At 39.6% G+C, this 26,079-nt stretch overlaps 3 protein-coding genes across 6 annotated transcripts in view; 2 read left to right on the top strand and 1 right to left on the bottom strand.

Annotated features, from left to right (window-relative positions):
* stx7l (syntaxin 7-like) overlaps positions 1-26,079 on the top strand; it is a 280,516-nt gene that overhangs the window by 94,201 nt on the left and 160,236 nt on the right. The window lies entirely within an intron of this gene.
* The window catches only part of tmem244 (transmembrane protein 244), a 60,721-nt gene that overhangs the window by 2,639 nt on the left and 32,003 nt on the right, over positions 1-26,079 (bottom strand). Inside the window, exons 1-2 of one of the 4 annotated variants that reach the window (XM_079367894.1) lie at positions 14,664-14,972; positions 11,942-12,085 (exon numbers count right to left, since the gene is read on the bottom strand). In XM_079367894.1, coding sequence (XP_079224020.1) covers positions 11,942-12,085; positions 14,664-14,909 — 390 coding nt within the window. In that variant the 5' untranslated portion in view covers positions 14,910-14,972. Of the gene's footprint in view, positions 1-1,244; positions 1,380-11,941; positions 12,086-14,663; positions 14,973-26,079 lie in introns of those variants that run through there. The other 3 variants (XM_079367895.1, XM_079367896.1, XM_079367897.1) reach the window with 3 other exon arrangements.
* tmem200a (transmembrane protein 200A) lies at positions 7,154-23,573 on the top strand. The gene is made up of 5 exons (XM_079367823.1): positions 7,154-7,907; positions 19,453-19,587; positions 19,822-20,105; positions 20,287-20,450; positions 21,887-23,573. Exons 2-5 carry the CDS (start codon positions 19,460-19,462, stop codon positions 22,985-22,987), a joined length of 1,677 nt encoding a protein of 558 aa, XP_079223949.1. The 5' UTR covers positions 7,154-7,907; positions 19,453-19,459; the 3' UTR covers positions 22,988-23,573.

Below are 26,079 nucleotides of genomic sequence, written 5' to 3'. Positions count from 1 at the left end.
TGTAACTGCAGCACATGTGGGAAATGGGTTTACAGACACTCTCTGAACAGAAATAAAAAAAAGTCCTTTTCTTCCTTCTACAGCTGACATTTAGACTTGTCAAACACAGGTGTAACTAAGTACATTAATATTAGTCTGCGGCCCAGTGAGGTGCACTGCTGCTAGAGCCTATTCAGCTATGAACTATTCAGCTTATTGAAATGATTTTATCAAAAGTTACACCTGTGCTGCACCTGCAGTACAAATACCACTGTTACTGCACTGTCTGTTATAAATTATTTTTGTATCTGATTAATGCTCCCTGTTTCTTTTGTTATACAAATGAGGAAATGTGAGTGACATGCCAAATATCAGAGGTGCTGTCATTATCAAGGGCTTGTTTGCATGAAACACTAGCATGACGTGTACCCCTTGTTTAATCATGATAACATTCTCAGAATGGTTGCAATGCTAATATTTGGCAGGTTACTCACATTTCTTCTTTTGTATTGCAAAATAAACAGGGAGCATTAATCAGACAAAAAAAATATGACTTTACAACAGACAGTAACAGTGGTATTTGTACTGCAGGTACAGCACTAGACACACTATGGTTAAATGCAGCAGCTGGCAGAGTCACATTGCTTGAGTAATTACTTCAACAAGAAATTAACTAGAGTAAGTCAGTAACATATTGAGAGGATTGTCTATTTGCATGAGATCATTAGTGGAGATTTAGTTTATAGCGTGACGGTGCAATAACTGGCCTATTTTATCCTCCTTTACTTATTTAGGCTACTTGCATTTTTTTTTTTTTACAAGAATGAGGACGAGGGTGTGTCTGAAGGTAGGGAAGTGGCTGTGCTGAGCCTTTGCTAATACTCTCAGAGACAGCAGCTAGCACATTGGCTAGCTGCTGGTTTGTTTGTCACATTAAGACAAGACTGTACTGTAAAAAATAAATCAGATGAGATAATTTAAATTAAGCCATTCAGTCTGCAAAGCTTTAATTACAGAGAAGGTGCTTGAAATTATATTGAAACATTAAACACCTCAAAACTCTTTTAAGTTAGACAGGGATTTTGACAGTGACAAGAATGTTTTAATTTAAATGACAAAAAAAACACAGTCAGTAAAAGCGCTCTTGACATACTGTAGGCTACACATTAACGACAAGCACCATTACACCTAGCCTATATCTGCTCTCCTGCAGACAGCCCTTAGCTCTCTATTTGAGCACACTTCCATACAAACAGCTTCCTTACCCAGGTGTCACTGGGTGTAGCCTTGAGGGAAAGGGGTCCATGGCGTTTTATGAGTGTGAATCCACAACAACGACAGCAGTAGTCCAACAACATGAATGACCGTTGGTCCAAATGTGAGAATGTAGGCTACATGTGACTGTTTGTGTGTGAGAGAGAGCATGTTAAGGAGGGAGGAGGGAAGGAAGAACGGGTGGGATTAGAGAGAAATAAGATTACTACTAAGAAGTCTGAGTAAATCCTGAAGGGATATAGGTTAAAGTAGTAAGAACATGTAGTTTGTACAGTAAAGACAGGTAACTAACGTCAAATCACTGAAAGGATATTTTATTATTTGGACTTACGGTTGAGATGCAATGTTTATTTTGTCTTTCTTTAAGTTTTCTCTCACTCCTTTCTATTTTGCTGATTAGTCTAAATTCTGTATAGTTCCTATTCCTCTAATTTTTTTTTTTTTTTTACAATTAAGATTTCCCAATTAGCTTTTTACCAATAACTAATATTCTTTATCCTTCATTTCGTTTTTTCTATTTAGTCTATTTTGTTTTCTCTCATCCTCTCTTCATATTTAGTAATCGCTTAAATTCATGAATCAATGATTTTCCTTCCTGTCTTGTGAGAGAAAACACAACATCCTCAGAATTCAGTCTGCAAGTGTGTCAAAAATATGCATTTTGAAAAAGTCTCCTGGGACATTATTAACCAATGTTCCATTATTTTATAGACACAATAAAAGCCACTCTTCATACTTTATTACCTGTTTACCATCAACCTACCAAGGGACTATCGATTTAAATTAGCCTAGTGCTATATCTGGCATATTTACAGATCTAAATTCATTGTGTTCACTGTGCACTGTCCCTTTTTAAATAAATACATTAACATACAAATAAATAAAAACATTTACAGTGAAATTAGCAGACTGAGTTCTTGATTATAACACAAGAAATAAACACAATGTTAATCCGAGTTTTGATGATGTTGCTCGGGAAACTATATGCACTGATGATAAATTATTTCACTTTTGAAAATAAATGGAAATAAATAGTTTAACAAGAGACACCTTGTCTGGAATCTTGTGATATGAACACAAGGTGGCAGCAGAGCCTCAAAAGCACAAAGTACTTCATCCACCCATAAAGAACCAGAACAGAAACTAGAGATAAAAGCCCTTTGCAGAGGACTGAAAGTAGGTAGGATGATTCTTGATACAACATTTGGGCTTAATGTATGGATATGTGTTTGGTCAAATAGTGTCATAGATATTTTTTTTTACAGTTTTACCCCCCCTGACATTGTATATGTTCATGTGGAGGCAGATTTGAAATAGAGATGTGAAGATTGAAGTCAGGGAGAATACAGGAATGAAGCCAGCTCAACCATCCCCTCCTCCCTCCAGATGGATATCTGAAGAAAACTGTTCATTTTACTCATCAACGTCACAGCCTGCGTATGTCCGTTTGTGTATCTGTGCAGATGCACGTGCGCCTTTGAGTGAGCGTGGGTTTACTTGGCTGCCACGGTAACCTGCATCATTGTAACCATGGCAATAGAGAATGGGGGAGTGGGAGGTAGGGCGCATGTTGAGAAGGCAGACATCATCACCATTCATCCCTGTGTGTGTGTGTGTGTGTGTGTGTAGGTGTGTGTGTGTGTGTGTGTGTGTGTGTGTGTGTGTGTGTGTGTGTGTATGTGTGTGTGTGTGTGTGTGTGTGTGTGTGTGTGTGTGTAGGTGTTTGCGCACCAGTGTGTGTAGGTACATTTAATTACAACAAAACTATAGATTTGCAATCTACAGTCAACAAAAAAGAATTACACACAATCATCACAAGGAATATTTCTACTTTTGTTTTCAAACAGGGGTAAAAAGATTAGAACATTTTTCATTTAGCTAAAGCATGCAGCCTATGAACTAAGCTCAGGTTATAGAATGAAAAAGTTGGAAACAGCTTGCCAAGCTCTTTGTCCAACAGTTATAAACTCCTAGCAGCGCCAAATGAGGCTCAATAAAAGAGGTGCAGGTAGTTTCTCAGTCTTATAATTGTAGCTAATGCAAACATTAAACTTGCATTATTTATAAAGACAGCAGGGGGAAACTCTACCTGTTGCAAAATGTTGCCAGCCAACTGTACTACTTTTGTCTAAATGTATTATCTCAGTTAGTTTACAGTCCAGATTTCTGGTTTTCCAGAGGGTCTTTTGAAGGATGAGGCATTATTTTGTCTCATTTCAATCTGGACAAAAGTCATGTCCACCCAAGTGGCAACAAAAAATTAAGCCAATGTGGAAATGCAAAATGCTTGCAGATTGTCAAGTGTCCGCTTGGGAAATGTTAATGTGTCGTGGATTTTTCTGTTTGAATGAAGATCTCAAAGCCAACTCGTTTGTCTCTGGGTATTTAAATGCATAAAATAACCTTCTGCAGAAGAGGGTATCATACAAAGTCACATCAAGTGAGTGCCTCGCAGAATCCCGGGCAGTCTCATTTGCGCTGAAGCTTTATACTCTTAAACCGGACGTTGTACATTTGCATAAAATGTGTCATTGCCTCTCTGTGATTGGTCTTCCATATTATTCTGAGACACCATCCCTGGCTAATCTGCTCTGCAACAATAATTTACAGTTATTCTTTGATTAAGCAATTAATCCTAAATTGCTGTCAAAACAGGAACTAGGGTTGTTTTCAAAACAGGAACTAGGGTTGTTTTCAAAACAGGAACTAGGGTTGTTTTCAAAACAGGAACTCAGGTGGTTTTGAGAAAAGGGAGTCGTAGTTCGCACACCTGGTGAATTTGAATATGACGCATTATGAAACAACCTGTTTGTTGTAAGTCAACAGTACTCACAGTTACATCCTACCCAAGGAGTATCAAATTGTATTTTTCCACTACATGTCAATTGTTTTAATAAAGTCAATGGGTTAATCTTGTTTATTTGAGCTTCATTCTATTTAATACATTCTCACAGTATGTGACCATAATTCATTTAGCAACTCACCATTTAACTGCACAAAGTACCAGGTCCTGAAAAAGAAATGGCTCATTAGCTGCATAAATCTACAACTTTTGGAGGTATTGCTTGGTGGATTTTGTCACTTTTGGACATAATCGGGTTAGTTTTTTCCCTGTTTTTTTTTCTTTATGCTATGCTAAGCTACACCCTATACTTAGCAAATAAAAGTGGTATCAATGTTCTGATGTTACTCTGAGGAAGAAAGTAAAGATGTACATGTCAGAAAATACTGCTTTAATTGTGTTTGGCTTTCTGCAGCTACAGTGTATCATGTTTAGAGATGTTCAGAAACCTTCTATGACAGTGTTTGTCAACTGGTATTGCCTCAGCACCCACCACCATCTCCCTCATGACTTATAATACTTTGACAATACAAAACAAGTGACAAAACAAAGACACTGTACAAAACAAAAATGTTCACAAAGAACTCCACAGACTTTTGACAAAAACAAATTCTCAGGCACACCACACATGCTAGACCAAATTAAACGATTACACAACCTAGTTTTGGTCCCAATAACCGACCAGTTGAGAACCACTTCTCTATGACGGTTTGAAAAAGCACAGAGGGGACTCTAAATCGTTGCTTCAGCCAAACACAGGAACAGTTTTGTAGAGTTGAAAAGAACAAGCAATGCAAAAGGATTGAAGCCTCAAAGCACATCAGATGGATTCCAAGACACCATGAAATATTAAGTCCAAAATAAACCACAAACGACTAAGAAATATATCTTGCAAGGAACACTGTGAAGATAACGCAAGCTATATTTCTGGAAAGCTTTTTTTTTTTTTTATAGATTTATAACAAAAGAAACAGCTGCAGCACATTTTGATATCAGCAAATACTGTATAGCATGTTATCATTTCCAGACCTGATAGAAGCGAGTATGAAAAATGGGAACATTCAACAAAGAGCTTTCTTATCTCACGAAAAGTGAGCGAGTCAAAACAAACTCTGCTGTGTCCAGATAATCATGAAGATCATAAGTCTTTCTCCTGATCTGTGTAGCATTGTTTGTTTTTTTTAAATAAAATTAATTCAGCTAACGGAGAGAGACAGAGACACTCATGACGACACTAAGGCTCATTGACCTAAATGGTAACATGGCGTGTTGTAGCAGCCGTGAGGCTGTAATTGTATTGAGTGTGTACATGAATGTGTCTGTGGTGAAGATTTGGACGTCACACAAACGCATGGGAAAAAAAGAAGAGCTTTGCATGGCGTGTTCTGTTAATAATTTCAGCCATTTTCCTGAAAAGTTAAGACATCAGATTGGATTTCTGTTTCTCCACTCCATACTAATGAAGTATTTTTTAACTGCAAAATGTTGGTCGGGTAACATCATGGAATATAAGGGAATTCTTCTGCTTCTGGAATTTGTGATTGTCTTTTTTAGGTGTTTCCCTTTTTTTTACTTCAAAAAAATATATTAATAAGAAATGCTTACTACCAGTTATTCCCACGTGTCCCTCCCACTTTTGTCCAAATACCCAATCAGTGAGTCTGAAATAGCCCCTCTAGGTCTCAACATGCCATCAAAATGTCCAAATTATTTTCTCATTCTAAAATAAAAATGGACAGAATTACAAATTATCTCGTCTTTCTACCTTCCACCCTCACCTCCTCCCTTCCTTCCCTTCCCTACTGTGCAATGCTTTCCTTCAAAAAATTACAACCCCCCTTTAATTGGCGAGCTGGAGACTCCCGTCCACAGCTGTTTACTATAAGAACAACACAAAAAGTCGACACATTTTGTAAAAATCCCATAATCCCAAATGGGCTCATAAACACAAAAAGCAACAGTCAACAATGTGAGCCTTTGTTTTTTTGTCCTCTGCTCGTTTTCTCACAGATCTTTTCTCTCTGTCCCTCTACAGCTTGTTTTCTTTCTTCTTTTAGGGAATGTCAAATATATCAGCTGACTGACCAGAAGTGACTCCAAAATGAATGTGAGCAATGGGCTTCAGAGAAGAGTCTGTGAATAAGATAAGGACTTTTATTATCTAACAGGCAACACATGGGGCAGAGTTGTGATGCTTGAGGTCATTTTTGGTTATGTTTATTGTATTGTATAATGCTAGTATGAACAGATGGAGCATTAAAATAGGAGTAAGAGTCAGAGGTCAGGAATGTCATGGTCAGGTTTAAGGTTGGGGATGGCGCTAGGAGAACGCTGTTAAGATTGTGTTAATGTATGTTCAGCTGTTGAGCTTTCCCCTCAGGGTGTTATATTTTGTTCTTAATCTCAGCCACCTGAACACATTTTGCTCTCATACATGCAAGTCTTAATGTCCAAAATTTCTGCTCTAAACTCTGTCTTCACTTCGCCCCAGATGGCATATGTATTTCACAGAATCAATCCCAGCATGTAAATACAGGAAATGATCCACATGCCAACATCTGCAACGTTTTTGCTGCCCCTTTCTTTCTTTCTTTCTCTTGGCATGGAGATAGAATAGTAGAAGACAAACACACCACCCTGTGCATGTTGATAATTCTGAACATCTGGGCCTTTTCTTGCATATCTTACATAAAGATAAAAATCAGTTACTCTTGCCAATAGCAGCAAAACAAACTGCTTGTGGAGCTGCAGGAACGTTATGTCCTTAGGGTTGTTGTTTTTTTAAAGTTGATACTGAATACAGCATCCTGCTGCTGCCACTGAAATGCATTAAAGAAAATAACCAGTTTTTCTTTCTTATTGTAGAAAGCATCACGAGACTTCTTCCCTCTCCCTCTTAAAAACCGGCACCCTCATATCGTCAGCGCCCTGCAAACGATAGAAAAGCATGGCACGATGCCTTGTTTCCCTCCATAAACAGGCATGCATACATCTTTTCCTGAGCGTACAAGTTCCCCACCCCCTTCTCTCTCACGCAAACATACACACAGATTTCAGTGAAAGCCTCTCACATTCCCACAAGCGTAGAAGCGCTTTGGAGGAATTGGATGGAGGCGCTTTGCTCTCTCTCTCCGGCACAGAGGACTTAAAATCCAGCTTTACTTCGCTTTACGCTTCTACCAATTTTGTTATAGCAGAACAAAGTCATGAAGAGTTGTTTTTAATAGATTTTGGATTATTTTCTTGAAAGGGAAATCAAGTTTTTTTTTTTGTCTTTTTGCTGCGATAAAGCGACAGTTTTACGCATTACAGCCACGAGGGAGATCAGAGCTGTGTCTATTGTTGTCTTTTTTCCCCGCTGATATGGAATAATCGAATAGAGAGTAAGATCCTGAACGTAAAAAGCACAAATGTGTTAAAGGATTTCCCCTTCGTCGTAATTGGGAGCGTGTTGCTCAGCCGTCGTTGCCCTGTGCGCGCTTACTCTCCAAGAGGCGTAAAACGTGCTTAACACGGACAAAAGTCGGCACAGTGGACACTAAAGAGTCGCAGTTCGATCCAGGCTAACAGTATTAATGACATTACAAGGTCTCTGTTAAGGATCTTGGCTGTAAGTAGGAACTGTGTTGTTATTTCAAAGCACTGCATGGGACCTGAGCTGTCTCCTGTCATCCTAATTTTCTCCGGCATGGCATCTCTGTGGAAGTAGCCTTCAAAGTGGAGGATGGCTTTTTCTCTCCTCCCGGGCTACAGCCAAATCCCCCTGCATGCCTAATGGGACAGTGACAGTGAAAGTCGGCTTTTTCGGAAGGTAAGTGAGCTCTGTCTGTGACCTCCCATTAAACTCTGCAAACAGCCTCGATGAGACAATCCAAGCTGACAGCTCGACAGTCGCTTTATATTCATCCATAAATCATGACGTTTTGTTCAATATTTGATTAACAAAGAAGTTTAACTAGAAGGTTGCATCTATTTTTAATCTGTCAAATGTAATGTTTAGTAGATAGGCTCAGCCTTAATATTATAGCATGGCATTTTGTTTGTGGTGTGTATGTGTGTTGATTTTGAACTGTGCCTATAGTTATGGGTGAACACTTATGCCTGCCTGCTTGACCATATAGCATCATCATGAGGCATGACTTCTTTATATTAATGCCTTAAATTATATCGAAGTTCACTTCTTAAAGGTCAATCTGTTCAGTAAAACTATTCAAATAAAGGCTTACAAATACCATCAAGATACGTTTTACAACACATTTAAAAAACTGCCTTGGATAGAATTATTTTTCAGTTTCAGTGAATTATCCAAAACCTGAAGGATTTCAGACTCTAACTTAATTGTAGTCTATTATTAAGGTGTGGGTACTGAAGGCTTCAACTTTCCATATTGTGTAACTTCATAGTTGCCAACAAGGGCAAACATGCACGGTTTAAGAGGATTTCCATTAGAAAAATGGGAGAGTGCTGTTTGACAGCGAACGCAGCTCTCAGACCAAATGAGGTTGGACAGTGTGTCTGCTTCTCTTCCATGCTCGCCATGTTTTTGCAATCCACATCCAGAGAACGTCTTGAATCTCTGAGCTGTTGAAACCTAAAAGTCACAGCTCTCAAACCAAAAGTCAACTTAAAGTTACACTATACCTGTAAAAACAGGTGAGTGGAACTAAACTGAATTCGAACACAATCATGAACCTTGTCTCTGAGGCCAGACCCTCAGAACTCTCTACTGGGATGTATCTTTAGTTTTGTAACCAAATTAAACATACATTTATCAAAATTTCTGCCTTGCTTACTCTCTCTCTCTTCAGTCGCTAATAAAGCAGTTTCACTCAGCACTCCCCCTACGGGCCCGGAGCCTTTCTGTTGTGATTACTGGATATGTTGCAATGTTTTTCGATTGCATTTGTCTTTATGTGGAAATTCTAACTCTGTTGTCAGCAACTTTGCCATGTCAATGTGTTACTTTTGGATTTCTGCAGGATGTATTTTTTCTTTTATTTCTTATGTGTTTTTTTTTAAATTTTAGAACATTTCTGAATGTCTGAAACCACAACCTTTACTCTCCTAATGGAAATTCTTGGCCTGTTTTTGTATATTCTCCACCATGATGGGTTTCAAGTTGTTGTTACAAATTCACGGTTGTACAAAAACCCTTTAAAGCTCAGGATTTAATGTGAACACACAGACACATGCTAAACGAGAAAAACAGCCCTCTAGTGTTTTACTGTGCACAGTGAAGGTCAAACATCACACTCAAGATATAACAAGCCAAACACATTATGTGAATGGAAGCTGTTTTTGGTTCAGATACTCTGTGTTTTGTCTAATCTTAGTGAACGAGGGGTAACTCTCACCTTGAGAGCTGTTTGAAGAACGAGGGAAAGTCTCTGAGCCAAATGGCTCGTAGTGAGACGTGTGTCATTGCCAAACATCTTCACAGAAATTATCAGACTTTAATTTCGGAATCATTAAGAAGTCAGGGAACGTATGAGCTAATCCCTCACAGATAACCTCTAAATGGATAATCCTGTTAGAATCCCCTATAGGTCAGCAGTTCCTTTACTTTGTCACTCCCTTAGAGAGAGTTTGCAAATGACTGACTCCATTTAATCCTAAAGACCGATGTAAGAAAATATAATTTTATTTCAGAATTCCTGCTGAACTGAGACTGTTGTAAAAGGCCAAATTGAATAAAACCATATTGGAATAGTAATGGGTGTGAAAAAGGGCCCTTAACCTAGAATCCTAAAATGGTCCCAGGACCCCAGTTTGGACACACAATCCTCAGAGTAGTTAGGGACACAGCTCATGTTACAGGATGAGTGTGGGTGACTGAAAAACAGCGCCTGCAGGGAAGATGAAGTGAGTCATTTAGTTATAATCAAAAGGGGGCTAACTCCAGTAAACACACACACAGACACACACACACACACACACACACACACACACACACAAATGCGCACACACAGCAGAGCGCACACATACATGTACACACAGTCCTGGCATGAGCATCCGATGATTCAGTTCAAAACTTAATAAGGTTGAGTACGGCTGGATGGATTACAGGAGGCGTGAAGGATGCAAGACTTAAAAAAAGAAGAACAGTATGTATCACCAGAATAATGAGAAGATTAAAAAAAAAACAAGACGGTGCAGACGGTGCAAGATTTAACACTTGAGTGATCGCATCAAAAAGTGTTGTATAAAGGTCAGCATAAAACATAAAAGTGACATATTCTCCAGACAGATGACTCGCCCCTAATTGAGAGCCTGCTGGAGTGAAGTAATGCACAAACACTGCTCACTATCTGTGTATCTGCTGAGTATACCTGCTCTTTCTCAGCGATCCTTCCATTACTCTGGTCTTCTCTGATAGATGAAGAGCCTGCAGCGTTCAAATAAAATCAAAACTTTTTTTTTTTTTTTTAATAAATGAAAACGGCAGCTTGCAGTCTTGTGCATATAAATAACTTCAGTCAAGATGCTGTATCAGGTTCATGTGGAGGTCTAATTACTCGGGAGCCAAACTGTGCCACAAACCAAACTCACAGGTATCATTTTTTAATATCGCTCCATTCTGTGGTTCAGTCAAAGGTTCAAATCAGGCTCATAGCAAAAATAATTCTCTGAACACTGTGGACATAGGAGAATGTTTAAAAAAAAACAAAAAAACTTTTTTCTCCTTGCTGTATCGTGAAGTCCTCTGAACAAAACCAAACTAGACAGATGTGATTTGCCTGATGAAACATCTTTTGGGTGAACTGACTTTGTGTGCTCTGTTGCAGGCATCATATCTATTGTAGTGGTGGGCAGTACTGGTATTAGTCTCTGACACAACATTGATTTATGGCTTACCGTTAATACTGGTTTACACACAGTTTGATTGTATTCATACACGAGGCAACACTGATGCCGCCACTAACTCAACCTATCAGCCGCAGTGACAGGTAAATAAAAGTAGTAACAGGCTGACTTGGAACAGATATCAGCTCCGATTTGAGTCCTGTTCTCCTGCATGGTTCACTCTGATGCTTAGCACTGAACAAACAGCACAGCCCACTCCACAGAGCTGGAGTCTGTTTACCACAGCTCCACAACAACAGGTCTGCCTGCTGCTTTCAACCAGAGACTGTAAATATTAGTGGACAAAGCCTGAGTGACGTCAGCCATCTGTTACAGCAGGAGCCTCCGGAGGCTCGCTGCTGATGCTGCTAAGGTGGAAATCCTGCCTCAGCCTATAACTTTCAGTCAACCTAACAACAGGCTTAGAGCCGGAGATGGGGTGGGTTTTAACCCCCAAACAAACCGTTATACCGTGCTCACCTGTCAATCATCTCAGCTACGTAACTAACTATTGACATGTCTTTTTCAAAAATCAAAATGGAGCCCTGCACAGTGTGTGCCAGTGATGACAATAAAAATTCAGACCTATTTAGTTTTGTGTAACTGGCTGTAAACATGTTAATTAATGCTGTAAAAAAACAGCTTTTTGGCCAGTCATATGTCTGTGACTTCTGGTGTTCCTGGAGCCAGCCTCAAGCGGACACTTGGTTGCTGCTTGGTTTCAACTAATGACTCGCTTGTCTCAAATCCAAGATAATCAAAAGAAGTACGGATGCTCCAAATTGTGCTTAAAGCAGTCGTTGTAAACACTGTAACTCCCAAGTGTTATTTATCATCTCTGCCAAGTGTAGCTCTACAGTTAATTTAATGATAAACATGTTTTTTCTGACACAATAAAATGACAGAGCCACACATCACAGCTGCCGTCTACGGAGTGCATGCAAGATAGCTGTAATGTTGCCTTCTTCTTTCGTCTGATTCACAGAGTTTTTTTCTTTTTACCTCCAGCAAATAGCCATGTTCAGGGGTTAAAGGTTTATCCAAGATGGAGGCTGCTCCCCAGTGTATTAAGTTGTGTTCAGTGAGGAGAAAGTCAGGATTCATGTACTGGTTTGTGAAGATGGCTGAACACAGGTGGGATGGGATCTGTTGGGGAAAATAAGAAATGAGACACAAGCTCTGAACTTCAAACTACAATAAACAACGCACATTGAAAAATAACAATAACTGCATTTGTTACCCAGTATTATGTAAGGAGTACTAAAAGAAAAACCATCAGCCTCTACTGGAGGAATCGTTTGGACACTAGAGTCATCCAGATTGTCTTGTTTGATCAAAACACTGTGGGTTGTTTCCTTGCAGCTGACTCTGACCTCTGACCTTTTTGCTACAGCAAACAGAATTTCACTTCAGGGCTCAACAGAGTAAATTAGTAACGCGATCTAAAAAAAAAACATGACCATGCCATGCTGTAAGGCATGTCATGGTCTGCGTCCAAGCTTTGTGTCACAGATCATCTCATCTCTGACTTATATTTTTCTTGTCATGTGTTTTCTGTCATCAGAAAGATGATCTTTCAAGGATCAAACAAATGAAGTTCTTTTATACGGGCGCCATACCTTCAGTTCCTGTTTACATTTCTGGGGAAGATTATTCCTCACAGAAGCTGTTTAATATTTGTCCAAGTTGAGATATCATTGGATGGTAATATAATCGCAAAAGTGTGGGTTTGAAATACTCTTCCATGATCCAGATTCTGCTGCCAAAAGCATCACATTTGTTAGATATTTCATCTAAAAAAATGAAACCCAGAAGGGCCAAAAGGAGAAACACATTTTAGAGAGGATCGTGTCAACTTTTTTGATTTAAAAGTTGTTGCTTTTGTGGCTTTTTTGGAGCGTAGTTTCCTAAAGCTGGCTCTCATTGTGACTGCATTTCCTCTTAGAACTCCTTAGATAAAGTGATTAACTTATCAAAGTAACCAAGTGTACACAATTTGTGTTTAATGAGCTGTGACAACCTATCGGCCATTAACACAAACATTCAAAATATGTCCTAAAGCTGTAGGTCCACTATTCTGTCAAATCTTAAACTATGTATTCTGCTGAAGCCTCGCACTGTATATGACTTGTTTCTTAAGGTGTCAGAAAGTAACCTTAAACACATTTCCACCTCTCCCTGTGTTTCCTCTTAGCACTTCGTCCATCCAACCAAATGACGCACCGAACATGCATGCCAGCCATTGTTACTGCGAACCACTCAGCTGGTTGTGTCAGACTCAGAGCTTAGAAACACTGACAGCCAATCTATACACGTCAAAAATAAACTTCAAAAAATTAAAAAGTAGCTAGGTGCATGCTACACTGCTTTTTTGCCCTTAGCACCACAGAGGCGAGGAGAAAGCGCGAGAGAAATGCTGTCACAAGTCGTTGCTTTGATTGGCTACTGATTGTCACATGCAGCTGATTTTTGTTTTATTTAAAAAAAAAAGAATGTCATTTGATAAACCATATTATATAATGTAACATACAACATATACGACGTGGCTTTCAAATGCACACATTTATGAGATTTGTTAATAATGCCAAGTATGATTAACATGAGGTTTGACTAAATATTGCCCTTATTGCTCTTTTTTCCACCAGCCTGCACTCTGTCTGTTACATAGTGCTTGACAGATGTGTAGGTGTACTTTGAAGAGAAGTACTTACGTTTGACCCGGGCATTAAATCACTTGACTGTCTCTTTGTTTAAGCATAACAGGTTAAAAACAGTGTCAAGAACAGGATGTACAAATACTGAGTGATGTACACTGTGTGCCCAATACAGGATCATCGCTGTCCGTTTTTGTAATAGCAGAAAGTTGACTTTCATACACTATAAACAACTGGAAAACAAATTAAATCTCCCAACAAGACCAATAAAACACCCAAAAAAATGAGTATATATGAGTGAAAATGAGTGAGTTTATAGGCTTTACGTTTTACTTTGAGGGTGTTATTTCATGCTTCATGATATCACAGCTGACCTTAACTGCAGCAGCAGGTGGGGTGGGGGTGGGGAAGGGGTTTCTCTCTCCCGTACATTTTTTTCTCATAAATGCGAGCGCTTTGGCCTCAGCTAACCTTAACAGAGCAGTTTATGACACAAAGAAAAACACATGATCCAATGTCACTGAAATGAAAGACATAATGGTGCAAATATGTCTCCTTCTATCCAACTCCTACTGCTCCTCCTTCACTTCACTTTCCTGCTCACAGCTCCCCCTCTTTACACTTCTGTTCATGTTAGATGCCGATCTCCATGACGTTTTAGCATGCAGTTCACTTAAGTGAGTCATCTGAGACTAACTTTTTTCAGCATTTTTTTGGAGTTTGTTCCATGTGGATAGAAGCACCTCCTCTCTTCTTCCTCCCTGTCTCCCCCCTCCAGCTGACTTCCTCTGGTCCTGATTTGTCACATATTTCCACTTCGAGCTGTCCCCTGACTTTTCTCCTCTTTTTATCTTTTTAGCCTTACTTGTGCTGATCGCTTTCCTTATCCACATTCTCTTTCATTTCTCTAAAGGACAATAATAGAGCTTCTGCATAAATTGCAGAAAATGGCGTAATTAACACCCTGAATACAGTGCTAACATATTCATTTTGGAAGTGCATAAAATGTCAAATTTTTCCCTTTGCAAACACCTTTCTTGCCAAACTCTCTGTTGCTCTAACCCTCTCACTTCTTCGCTGTTTCCGTCCTCTTCCATCGCCTCTTCTTTCCAGTGTCCCATCAATCCTACTTTGGCATCCTCTGTTTTCTCCTGCTTTCCTCCCCATCCCCCGCAGCGACACCTCTGTGAACTGATGTAGAGGCCAAGGTAAACCATACAAAGTGGCATAAAGGTAAAATTGACGTTACACCGACATAGAATTTCCCCAATATCTGCACATGAAAATGACAACATAATTTGAAAACATACATACATGAGAAATGTCCCTTTGTTATTAACATTTTGTGTGGAATGATATACCTGACATTCCTCTGCACACAGCTGGCAGTTGCTATAGAAACATGTCACCTAGCAGCAGCACATGTAGTTGCTATAGGGACAATACATCACATGATGTCGCCTATAGATAGGTACTGTAACTTGTCGTTATCATGCTACAAAAGGCATCTCCTTACTCAAAGATGCAACACTTTGAGAGGAAATCACAGAGGAGGTGTTACAGTGTAGAGAGGGGGGAATCTCTGCTGCAAAGATGTGTGTTTTTTTGAAAAATAAATTCATGTTCAGAATCAGTCTGAATGTCAAAATCCTTCAGTAAAAGAATGGATCTAATCCCTGTGGGGGGTACTCAAATTTAATTGTTTTAAAAGCCTTACTGCTGTAGTGTTTAACAGCGAAAGCAGTTTAGTCATTACAGCATTAAGGCGACCACAGGCTAATTCATAAATCATTAAACGCTCATTTAGGAGACTGCTCATTAAGCAAGCATCAGGGAAAATGGAGCAGAGGATGTCGCATTATTTATAAGTTTTATCTGATTTGAGGAGGAAAGGGAATCATTAATATTTAAACAAACTGTGCTTGATCATTGTGATACTTTAACAGACAATGCAAAAAATGGATAGAGAATAAACTTTTTTGAACATGTTCAGAATGCAAAAGCAGAGATTTGCTGCTCAATTTCATCATCATGCACTAACTTAAATGCGCAGTAAGGGCATTATAAAAGATTGGTTGAATATGAATCAAACAAGAAAACGTTTTTGATCGTATTATTTGGCTTATTTTGACTTTAGTATGGAGTTTACTAACATACAGTAGTTACTGTTAGTCAAGCAGAACTGCAGTCATACACAAGCACTGTAACTTGATAGCTAACATACACATGCGCTTCAATCTAGGTCTTGTTTGTTTTTGCACAGCCTATTGTCATCTCAGGTTTTAAACATCTTTTCTCAGGTCACAAGTTCTCCATCTCTACACCCAGTTACGACCCACTGATTGGATGTGGAGCAGGGTTAATTAACATTTTCTTTCATGCAGTCCCTGCACAGGTCTGACATGTTCTTTTAAGTAGAAACCCTTGTCATTTCAGAGCCTGACTGCTGTCTCATTAGGGGCTGCTGGTGTGTTTGTTAGTGCAGGCGTTTGTTGTCTTTCCTCCATTGTTAAAAGTACAGATGCACGTGCCTCGTTTTCTTCTTTTGTCCTGTCTGGTTGGACCGAAATAGAACTCTGATTTTCTTTATTCTGGATTTTTCTATCTGATTTCCATCCATCACTTTGTTTTTACTGTGTAGACTTTTAAATCTCTGCTTATGACTGAGTGTTGCAGCCAGGTACTTAACTGTAGGTGCAATAATGTAAATTCTTGTCATCTTTTCCTCTCAATTTATTCTCCTCCCTGCCTCTATCATCCATTCATTCCTCTTAGTAAACGGAGGAAATCTCCCCCCCCCCGCTCTCGAACATTGTGTGGGTTCTGTTTGACGCACACAGAGCAGCGAGAGACAGATCGAGAGGGAACACTGAGAAAGCCCGAGAAAAGTGTCTGCTTGTGTTTGTCCTTGTATGATTCACCATCTGTGGTCGAGCACTTTTCTGCAGCGGTATTACCGAAAAAAGATGATTGACGTGAAAAATACATTAAGACGTGAGAGGGAGAACAGAGGGTGGGAGGAGAGGGCGTCTGGCTGTGTGTGTGATTCACACTTACTTTGATTACTAAAAGCTTTGTCTCGCTCTGAATCTTAAAGTAAGCTTTATTGCTTTGAGATATGTGGAAGACAAGAGAAGAAGGAAGCGAGAGAGAGAGGAGAGTGACCAAGTAAAAGAAAATTAAAATTAGAGACAGATTAAAAATAGATCTGGGAGGATGGAGGAAGAAGACATACACAGAGAGAGATAAGATGACAAAGAAAGCTGGATAAAATTATTCAGGGTCACAACCAGAATGCATTAGCCCACAGACTGAGAGTGAGGAAGGAGGAGAGAGAGAGAGAGAGAGAGAGTGGGAGCAAGGAGGGAGAGAGAAATGTAAAAACAGAAAGAGGAAGGTCATGGGTGTGTTCTCGTTCCCATGCTAAATCTGTTTTATCCTGTTATGTACACTGTTTACCAAATAAACATTCTTTAATTAATTAAACTGGGTTGAGAAAATCCTGCCAGAGTTAAATCAAAACATACGACCGCTTTAGCCTGTTTGCCAAGAGAAGAGAAAGCAACGACCAATAATTAAACTGATTCCTTAATGCAATGCAAAGGAGCATTCATCAAAATTCTCCTAATGAATGTTTTCTCTCTCTGCATGTCGGTGGATTGCTTGTTTGCAAAAAGAAAAGAAAAAACCCATCACACTTTAGCCCTGTTACCTATTTCCAGGGGTCGAAATCAATCTGCACATCCTTGATATTTCTATTTCTCTTCAACACTGTGATGAATTTACAAAGTTAGAGGGAAATAATAAGCAGCTACAATTATTAAACTGTGTATATCAGGTGAAACTGCAGCCAGCATCAAGACACAACAGATACACAAAGCAAAATGTCAGAAATAAAGACGTGCATAGAAAATCTACAGCTCAAGTGAAAAACAAAAGGAAGTTCAACATCCCTGAGCCATGAGAGGCTGAAACAGTTCAGACAGCACAGATCAGTACACTAAGTCAAAGAAAGTACTGTGGTGGGTCAAATAAATAGTTATAATGAATCATCAAGCAAATAGATACGACAACAACATATACATAATCAGATATGCAATCTCAACACGTTTAAAATCTATCCCACATATACACAAAAAATACACATAAAAACTGCAAACTTATTGATCCAATAATCTGAAGGTAGCATGCTAGTTTAAGCTGAAGCTTCATCTGACTGGACAACTGTTGTGAATATAAGGTCCATTCCTAAAGGCTTCATCTGTAAGAATGAAGGTTTCAATGATAAGATCTTTGAATTTAACATGCAGGTTTTTTTTCCTGTAATTGCCTTTCAGACACTTCTTATCAACGTGTTTATTGAGCCCCGAGACAATATAAATGTCACATGACAATACCAGCACAATTAAGCTACTCGTTTAAACTATTTTATCACTATTATATTGCAATCTCTATCTTATTAACATTCATCCAGCTGTGAAACTAGTGTCTCAGACAAAAACTATCAGGCAATTACTTGGGAGCAAACTACCAACTTGAGTCTCTAAACTAAATATCGTTTGATTTGATAAGACAGAGTTGTGGTTTTCTTCATTCGTCGACTTAAAATGGCTGTTTTTAAAAGCCTTATTGCAGCAACATTGACAACAACATTGCTATATAATCTGTCTTTGAACAGCAGTGGGTTAAGTGTTATGTGTTAAAAAAAAAAAAAGGAAGAAAAAGTTTCTGATTTTCAACCCGCTGTTGCTCCATCGGCTGTTCATTTGTGTTCCTCTGTCTTTCCCTGACCCGAAGAGAACTTCACTTTGTCTTTAATAAATCCGCAGAGAGATACTTTAAATTCCCTTTAAACAATGTACCTTGGTTATTCAGCATCAAACACAGTCAGTTTAATCCTCTTAGTGCTCAACAGGACAATGCTAATGTTCATGTGAGCCCAGATTAACAGGCATTTAAGCATAAATGACGCTCCTGAAATAAGCCTGTGTTTGTTTAAGCCCTCTTCATCTTAATAACTATTTATAGCCATCTGAGCAGCTGGTGAGCACAGAGACTATGATTCATTTTAATATTATGTCAGAATAGCAGCACTATGTTGCCATATTTATATCAATGACATACACAACAACCACAACTGCAAAAATTAAAACAGACATGGAATAACGTCTATAAAAGACTGTTTGTATCTGTGTCAGTTTGCTTCTATTGCTACATTTCTCATCATCACTGTTTCCTGAGTTTCTCTCTCCTGCACACAGGAAGAACTCAGTAAACAAACACTCTGGGCTGAATGTATGACTATGTGCAGTGTGCACACACATGCCTATGTGTCCCTGAAGGGCTGACAGGTAACAACAAAACATTGTCAGTAAACAGAGGAGATGTTGTACAGTGTGTACATTTTTTTGAGTGCTCAGATCCTCATCAATGCTGTATTGTAAAAATGCAGTAGAATCACATTTTCCTTGTGCAAAAAAAAAAATGTGGTGACTGTGGAGATAGAGACAAATAGAGCTGTGATCTGCTTCAATCTGCTCATTTGTGAGTCATGTAGAATATTATCTGACGTACACTTCCTGTGTTCAGGGCTCCGGAGAGTCTTTGCTTATACTGAATTGGAGATGTTCCTCCCTATCCTGATTCTATTGTTAGCATTTTTCTATGTGCAAATCAGCCTCCTCCAAATGGATGTCTGCAGCTGTCTCAGAGTTGTTTCTTGTTGAATGTTTGCACAAAATGGCAAGAAAATGCTCCAAAGTTCCTGTAGTTTGGGGACTTGGCAGTACATACACAACGCCAACAGGTGCTGAACACAGAATGAATGTTACCTGATTATTTCTGCACATGTCTCTGCAGGTAAAGAATGACTGCAGCAGCAGGCGTGCTTACAGGCTTGGCTAAGCTTAAACGCCAGGACTCTGCCCGCTCGCAGCACCGACCCATACCAACATCCCCTGGGTTGGGGAACACTGCTACAGAGGCTGCACCCAGGTGATTAATTTTTGCAAATGTTAATTATCTGGGAATAAAATCCAAAATGTCTTTCACCTACAACGATTTCCTACTTTGTGCAACAGGAAGCTGGGAGCAGTTCAGTCTGAAAATGATGAACAGCACTAGCTTAAAAGTTACAAGTGTTTCCTTAAGGTGTATGTTAATTCTAAAGTTAAATGCCCTTGATTTACCATGTGTTGGTACTGCTTTCTGTCAATATGTCTTTATTAGGAAGCGGAAACGACGCACTGATGTTGTTGTGGTACGTGGAAGGCTCCGTCTCTACTCTGCCTCAGGGTTTTTCCTTCTCCTGGGACTGGTCATCTTGGCGGCGGGGATCGGGATGGCCACACTTGGTTACTGGCCGCACAGACAAACCATTCCAGAATCCCCGACTGGAGGAGGGTCTAAGACAGAAACTGCTGGAAGAGCTGGAGGAACATATAAAGGAAATCGAGCAAATATGGCCGTGATGGACGGAGATGTGGCTAACTCCAATGCTAGTCGTGTGCAGGGTAAGAAAACAAGGAAGAGAAATGTCAACTGTGGTCATCAAATTGAATTGATCTCAAAGGTGACTGTCTGAAATTGAAATAAAATACATTCCAGATTGATTGAGTTGCATTTTTTTTCAACTTCATAGACTCAAAGTGACGACCTTAAACTGCTCACACTTTCTATTACTCTTCTATGTAGATGCGTCCTCCAAGCAGACTGGGGGGGCTCTGATGCGGTTCCTGGAACAGCATCGTCACTCTGAGAGGATGAAGATGTTCGGGCCTTTCACCATGGGCATTGGGATTTTCATCTTCATCTGTGCCAATGCCATTCTTCATGAAAACAGAGACAGAGAAACTAAGGTAGGTCTCAAATTAGGTGTCCAATAAATGAATGCTGGAAGTTCCCATCATTTTTGATTCTTTTAACCAAAATGATAAGACAGGGACACTGAACTGAATTAGTATTGCCTGCAGAGTTTCTGAAGAACAAAGAGCTTAACATGTTATTACAATGTTTTTTTTACACATTTTACACTTAAACAAAAGCAAACCTTGAGTCAATAAAGTAACTAGTTTATATGTTTTCTCCACCCTGTACTCTCATTCTGTTCCTCCACTCTCTACAAAATGAGAGGCAAGCACACAGCAGACAGTCATCTTTATTCATCTTCCCTGCATAACTAACATGCAAATCATATTTCTGCCAACCTCCAGCTCGTCTTATCTCTCCAATTTTCCCCTGATCACATTTCCTCTGCTCTCATGCTCTCTTCTTTGATTCGATTACAACTCTCCTCCTCCTCCCTTCTCCACTTACAGGTAATCCATGTTTTTCAAGGTCAAATCCATCCAGAAACTTACACAGACACCAAACTGTGGAGTAAGAATTGTAATTTCAAGGGGAAAATGTACAGTGAGGAGTTTGTTTTTGCCTTGCGTTAGGGTCCAACAAGACCCTGTTTTGGTTCCAAGCCATAATAACTGTTAATTTTTATTCTAAACTCGCAAAATGCTATACTAAGTAATGGCTCTATTGACGGTTCTTATGGCCAAAAAATATTCCCATAGAGTTTATTAGGGTTGATGAGCCCACTGCCCAACAGAACTGTAGTATTGCTTAATGTAAATTAAGTAAGTATTATGTAATCTGAATTAGGTGTTGGCACTCTGTGTTTGCACTCCGAGTGAGTGAGCTGATTGGATAGGGGGGGGGGGGTCTTGCCCAAGGACACACCGGACATGTGGCTCGGGGTATCGAACCCTCGACCTTCCAATTGAGAGAAGACGACTCTACCCACTGAGCTACAGCCACCCATAATATCACAATATGACAATTCTTTGATTACTAATATTTGCAAGACATAAATACAGTAATGTATCCTGATATCTGATTAATTGACAAATATAAAATGGCCCACTAAAAGGTCAAGTGATGGATTAATATATGAGGTTACAGCTACTTGGTGTTAGCTTTACTTCTTCTCACGCTTCATCCTTTAACAGCTGCCTGATATTAATCCTGCTTCTTCTTCGTCTTCTCTCACCCTGCTGTCAGCTTCTTTACACATTACCATCACTCATGCCATAAACACCACCCTACTGTCATGTGATGAGTCAAATCGACAGGAAATATTTTCAAAGCGTCAGATTTTTCTTAATGAAAATATTGACACTTAAAACAGAATGGAGTATTCAAACTCAAAGCCGTGTCATTAAATTGGATATTGAACACATACTTGGGTAATCCAAAGGTAAACAATTTTGCTTTTTACTAATACTTTTCTCTTTGGCTTTAGATAATCCATATGAGAGACATGTACTCCACCGTCATTGACATCCACCGCCTCAGGCAAAAGGAGCAAAAACAACGCTATCACCGCAACAGCGTCTACTCGAGAGACATCGGGGATCTTCGAGGATTCGGAGGTGATAATGCATCACGGTTAGCCAACAACTCCCTCCTTGCTTTCTCCTCACGGGCCGGAAGCATCGCCGGAGGGGTTGGGGGCTCAACCGAAGAGGAGGAGGTGCTACTAGGGGGCGAGGAGATTCACAGTAACAGGTCTCAGGCGAAGTTGGATTGTAGTTTTGCTGGGTTACTGGCACCGCTCTACAAAGATCGGCCATTTTACAATCCTGGACTCGGATTGGTTCACTCTGATTCTGTGCGTCACCAGTGGTCAGTGGATGGAGATGGGGAGAGAGGAGGGCACCATGCTCGCTCTATTGTTTCCTCCTCAATTTCTGCATTTACCCTCCCTGTCATCAAACTCAACAACTGTGTTATTGACGAGCCGGAGATGGAGGCGATTACTGAGGAGGAAAGAGGAGGTGAGAGCAGAGACAGGGAAAGGTCACAGCCTCTGAGCTTGATGGAGTCTCTGGTGGTTCCTGTAGCATCTGTTGCCAAGGCCTCCAAACCTCCAGGCCTCCACCGGAGTAACTCCGCCTCCTCATCCTCCCAATGCTCCTCCATCTCCTCTTGCTCCCTCTCCCCTGCTCCCTCAGGTTGCTGGCTCTCTCCTGGGGCAGCGAGGACGGACTTTGGCTCCAACTCTTCACTGCACATGCTCAGCAGCCACTCCAAATCTCTGGACCTAGAGCGTAGGCCGAGCATGCTTAGCGTGAACCCGGAGCAACGGAAGCACCCCAGCTGGCCCCGCCTCGACCGCAGCAATAGCAGTCGCAGTAACAGCAGTAAAGGCTACACACGGCTGGAGGACAGGGAGGAACAGGGGGGGGAGCGACTATTGGAGTTGGATGTGACTTCGAGGCGCGACTACAGCAAGCGGGAGAAGCTACTGATGATATCAAGGTCGCATAATAATCTGAGCTTTGAGCACGAAGAGTTTAACAGCAGCACGCTGAAGAGGGGAAGCTCAGAGACGCGATTCTGAAGTCATATAGAAGTTTTCTCTTGTTCTTCAAACTTACAACTTTAACAGCTTCACTCTTTTACCAGAAACACTCAAATGTTGCTTCAAAATTTTATTTTCCTGAACTGCAGAGTGGACAGAAGTGAGTGTCGGACTATCTATGCTGTAAAAGTTTCAGCAAGACTCTAAATGGCTACAGCACCAGGTCGAGGGAAAAGCTGTGGCAAGACAAGTTTCCTACAGGGGATCAATAAATAAATCACATTACATCATCCGTCTGCTTTATACAAACATAGTTCTAATAATGATTTAACATCTCAAGCCTTGACAGACAGTCTAGGCTCATGCTGTTTCCTTAAAACAGGTTTTGAAAATTGCTTTTTTGTCAAGTGTTTCAAGGTTTTTTTTCTTAAAAAGCTGCAGGTGAAATCAAGGGCACACTGGCATTGCTTTGAGCAAGTTCCTTTCTGAGTGGGAAACAGAGACACCATCTTTTTAGTTTAATATCAGAATAGAAGAAGCTCTAAGACTAAAAATAGTTATATTAATGATCTTTGCTTGGAGGGCATCAGAGATGAAAATAAAGTGTGTGACGAGGTTGAATAAAGAGACTGAGGCTGCTGATCATTTTTTTTCCCGTCCACTAATTGACTGAACTTAACATGAAAATAAAATACAGTATTTCCTTAAATAGTGGCCAGGACCTTTATGAACTCTTTGCTCTTAGAAAGTACCAGGCCTTTATTTTTATGCAGGCTTGTATTTCAGTCAGGCTTTTTATTAAAATCAATCTGACCAATCAATCTTTATATGTAGCGTGCCAATTCAATCCAAATCCCAAGACAATATAAAAAGCAGGTAAAGACCTAACTCTTTACTGTATGTTACAAAGACCCAATGTTAAAGGCAGGGTTGGTTATTTTCTTCAGATACACAAATTGTCTTAAGGTCCTGACAGAAAAGACTAACTCATGTGCTCTGAAAAGGAATGAAGATAATCCATCATCTGTAGTAGTTGTAAGCCTTTCACCCACCATTGTTTATCCACAGACTTTATTCTTAAACAGAATAAATTGATTCCAGTTACTATTTAAGACCCAGCGAAATAGAGTTCAGAATCAGACTGTCTCCTACAGATAGTGTTTCTATTATGTAAATAATAAGTAATATTATACTACAGAGTCCAGCTATAAAAAGATATAAATCAGACAGTGTTTGCTTTAAGGTTGGGTTGTTTGAAAACAAAGTCAAACTAAACGAGTCAAAATGAAGATGCCGGACTGAAAAATACAATAACAGAGTCAATGTTGCCTCGCAGTCACAATATTGCTGACCTTTACCAATTGCTAGAGTAAAACGAGTTTTACTATGGTCCGCTGGTTTTCACAAGATATGCCCACTAATATTAATTTACGTTGATATTTCTGAATGCAAACTTCAGTACAGAGAAACCCCTCCAAATTTGAACATTTATAGACTTGAATACAACCACCAGTATGTCAGACGGAGGCTTTAACAAAAGTCTATACAGTTCATCCATGACACTAATTCAGACAGTTGTCAATTAAATGCTACAACAGACAAACGCCAGGCACATATACACCAGGGAACAAAGTATACTCGTCTTGAACTGCCAACACTTTCTGGCAGTCATAAATAAAAAACAAATTGATTTAAATTTTAAAGCCAATAATCTAACTTTGAGTACTTCTTCTTAATGAATGATTCATAAATGATTGGTCTCAGTAGAAAAATGAGCACTTTTCAATCAAGCCAACATTACATAACCATACATGCATTTGTGAACTCTAAATGCAGGACGCCAAATCAAACTTAAATCACTTTACTCACTTTTGACAGCATTCATATCTTTGGTTCATTGTCAACATCTCACATTACCTCCTCTACATTTCTGTTTTATTTTCTGTCGAACATACATGGACACGTGTTCCTGCACCTTATCTTGTTCAAAGACGGACTAAAACATTTTGCGTGGGGGATAAGTGCTCCGCTAATGTCAGTTGGCAGGCTACAAAGCTAATTAGCTGCTCAGCTGCAGCTCATTAAACAGCATGTGAACAGACCTTTTAATGTCATTTTGTTACAGTTACATGCTGCTAATGTTCTTGATCTGCAAAATGACAAATCTAGTTTTTGCCTAGGCCTTTTATCTTCAAAAACACAAATAAAATGACCTTTAAAAAATAAGTTAAACTTTTTTACATGGAATAAAGCACAATGAATTTATTTCAGAAGAACATTTAAATGTTAGCGATGGTGCTAAGAGCTACAGTCAACATTTAAAAACACCTCTCGGTTTTTTAAATTGAATTTAGATTTAGCTACACAGCAAAATAGTAATTATATCTCTCAATAACTTATTAATAACATATTGATAGAGTGTGAAGACACAAATGCAAAAATGACTGCATTATGTTTAAAATCACTGTATCAGGTAGACTTTGGCTGCTTGCTACCTTAACAGACCTTAAAGCATTTAATAATGTAGTTATAACATATTCTGTGCTACTTTTATGGCAACATAGTTGAGGGTGCAGGAATTCTGCCAAATGTTTTCATTAATTGGTTCCCAGCAGTTTATGAGTCAATGCCAAATTTGATCCGTCGCCTTAAATAAACAGAAATGTCACTGAAACATAGTTGTCCAAATGGGTGTGTTTAAACAATGCTGACGCCTACATGGTTTCTCACAGAGCAGCTCTTCTAGTGCCTTATTAAGGGGTCAGTGGGAGGTAACAGCATCTCTTGGGTACAAACAAACATTACTAACACAAACTGACCCAACTTCTAAACACAACTTCCCAAATACATCACTTATCCCTCTCTCTTTCGTCTTCCCTCCACTCTCCGTCTCCAGCATATAAAATAAGCAAAAGGTCTGAGTGAGTCATAGTCAATTACCATATGCTCTGCAGCTTGGTGGGAATAACACACACACAGAAACAAACATGCACTCTCACACTCCCAAGGACCAATCATTTACTTGCATATTCCGCCTCCAATTCAAATGCAGACACACACAAACATAAATACATTTTAAAGTAGACGGCTGAGGATGCTGTCTCATCGACTGCGTGACCGAGGGCATAGAT

Source organism: Symphodus melops (assembly GCF_947650265.1).
Source record: "Symphodus melops genome assembly, chromosome: 1".
Taxonomy (NCBI): Eukaryota; Metazoa; Chordata; class Actinopteri; order Labriformes; family Labridae; genus Symphodus; species Symphodus melops.
This window is presented reverse-complemented; position numbering and strand designations above follow the sequence as displayed.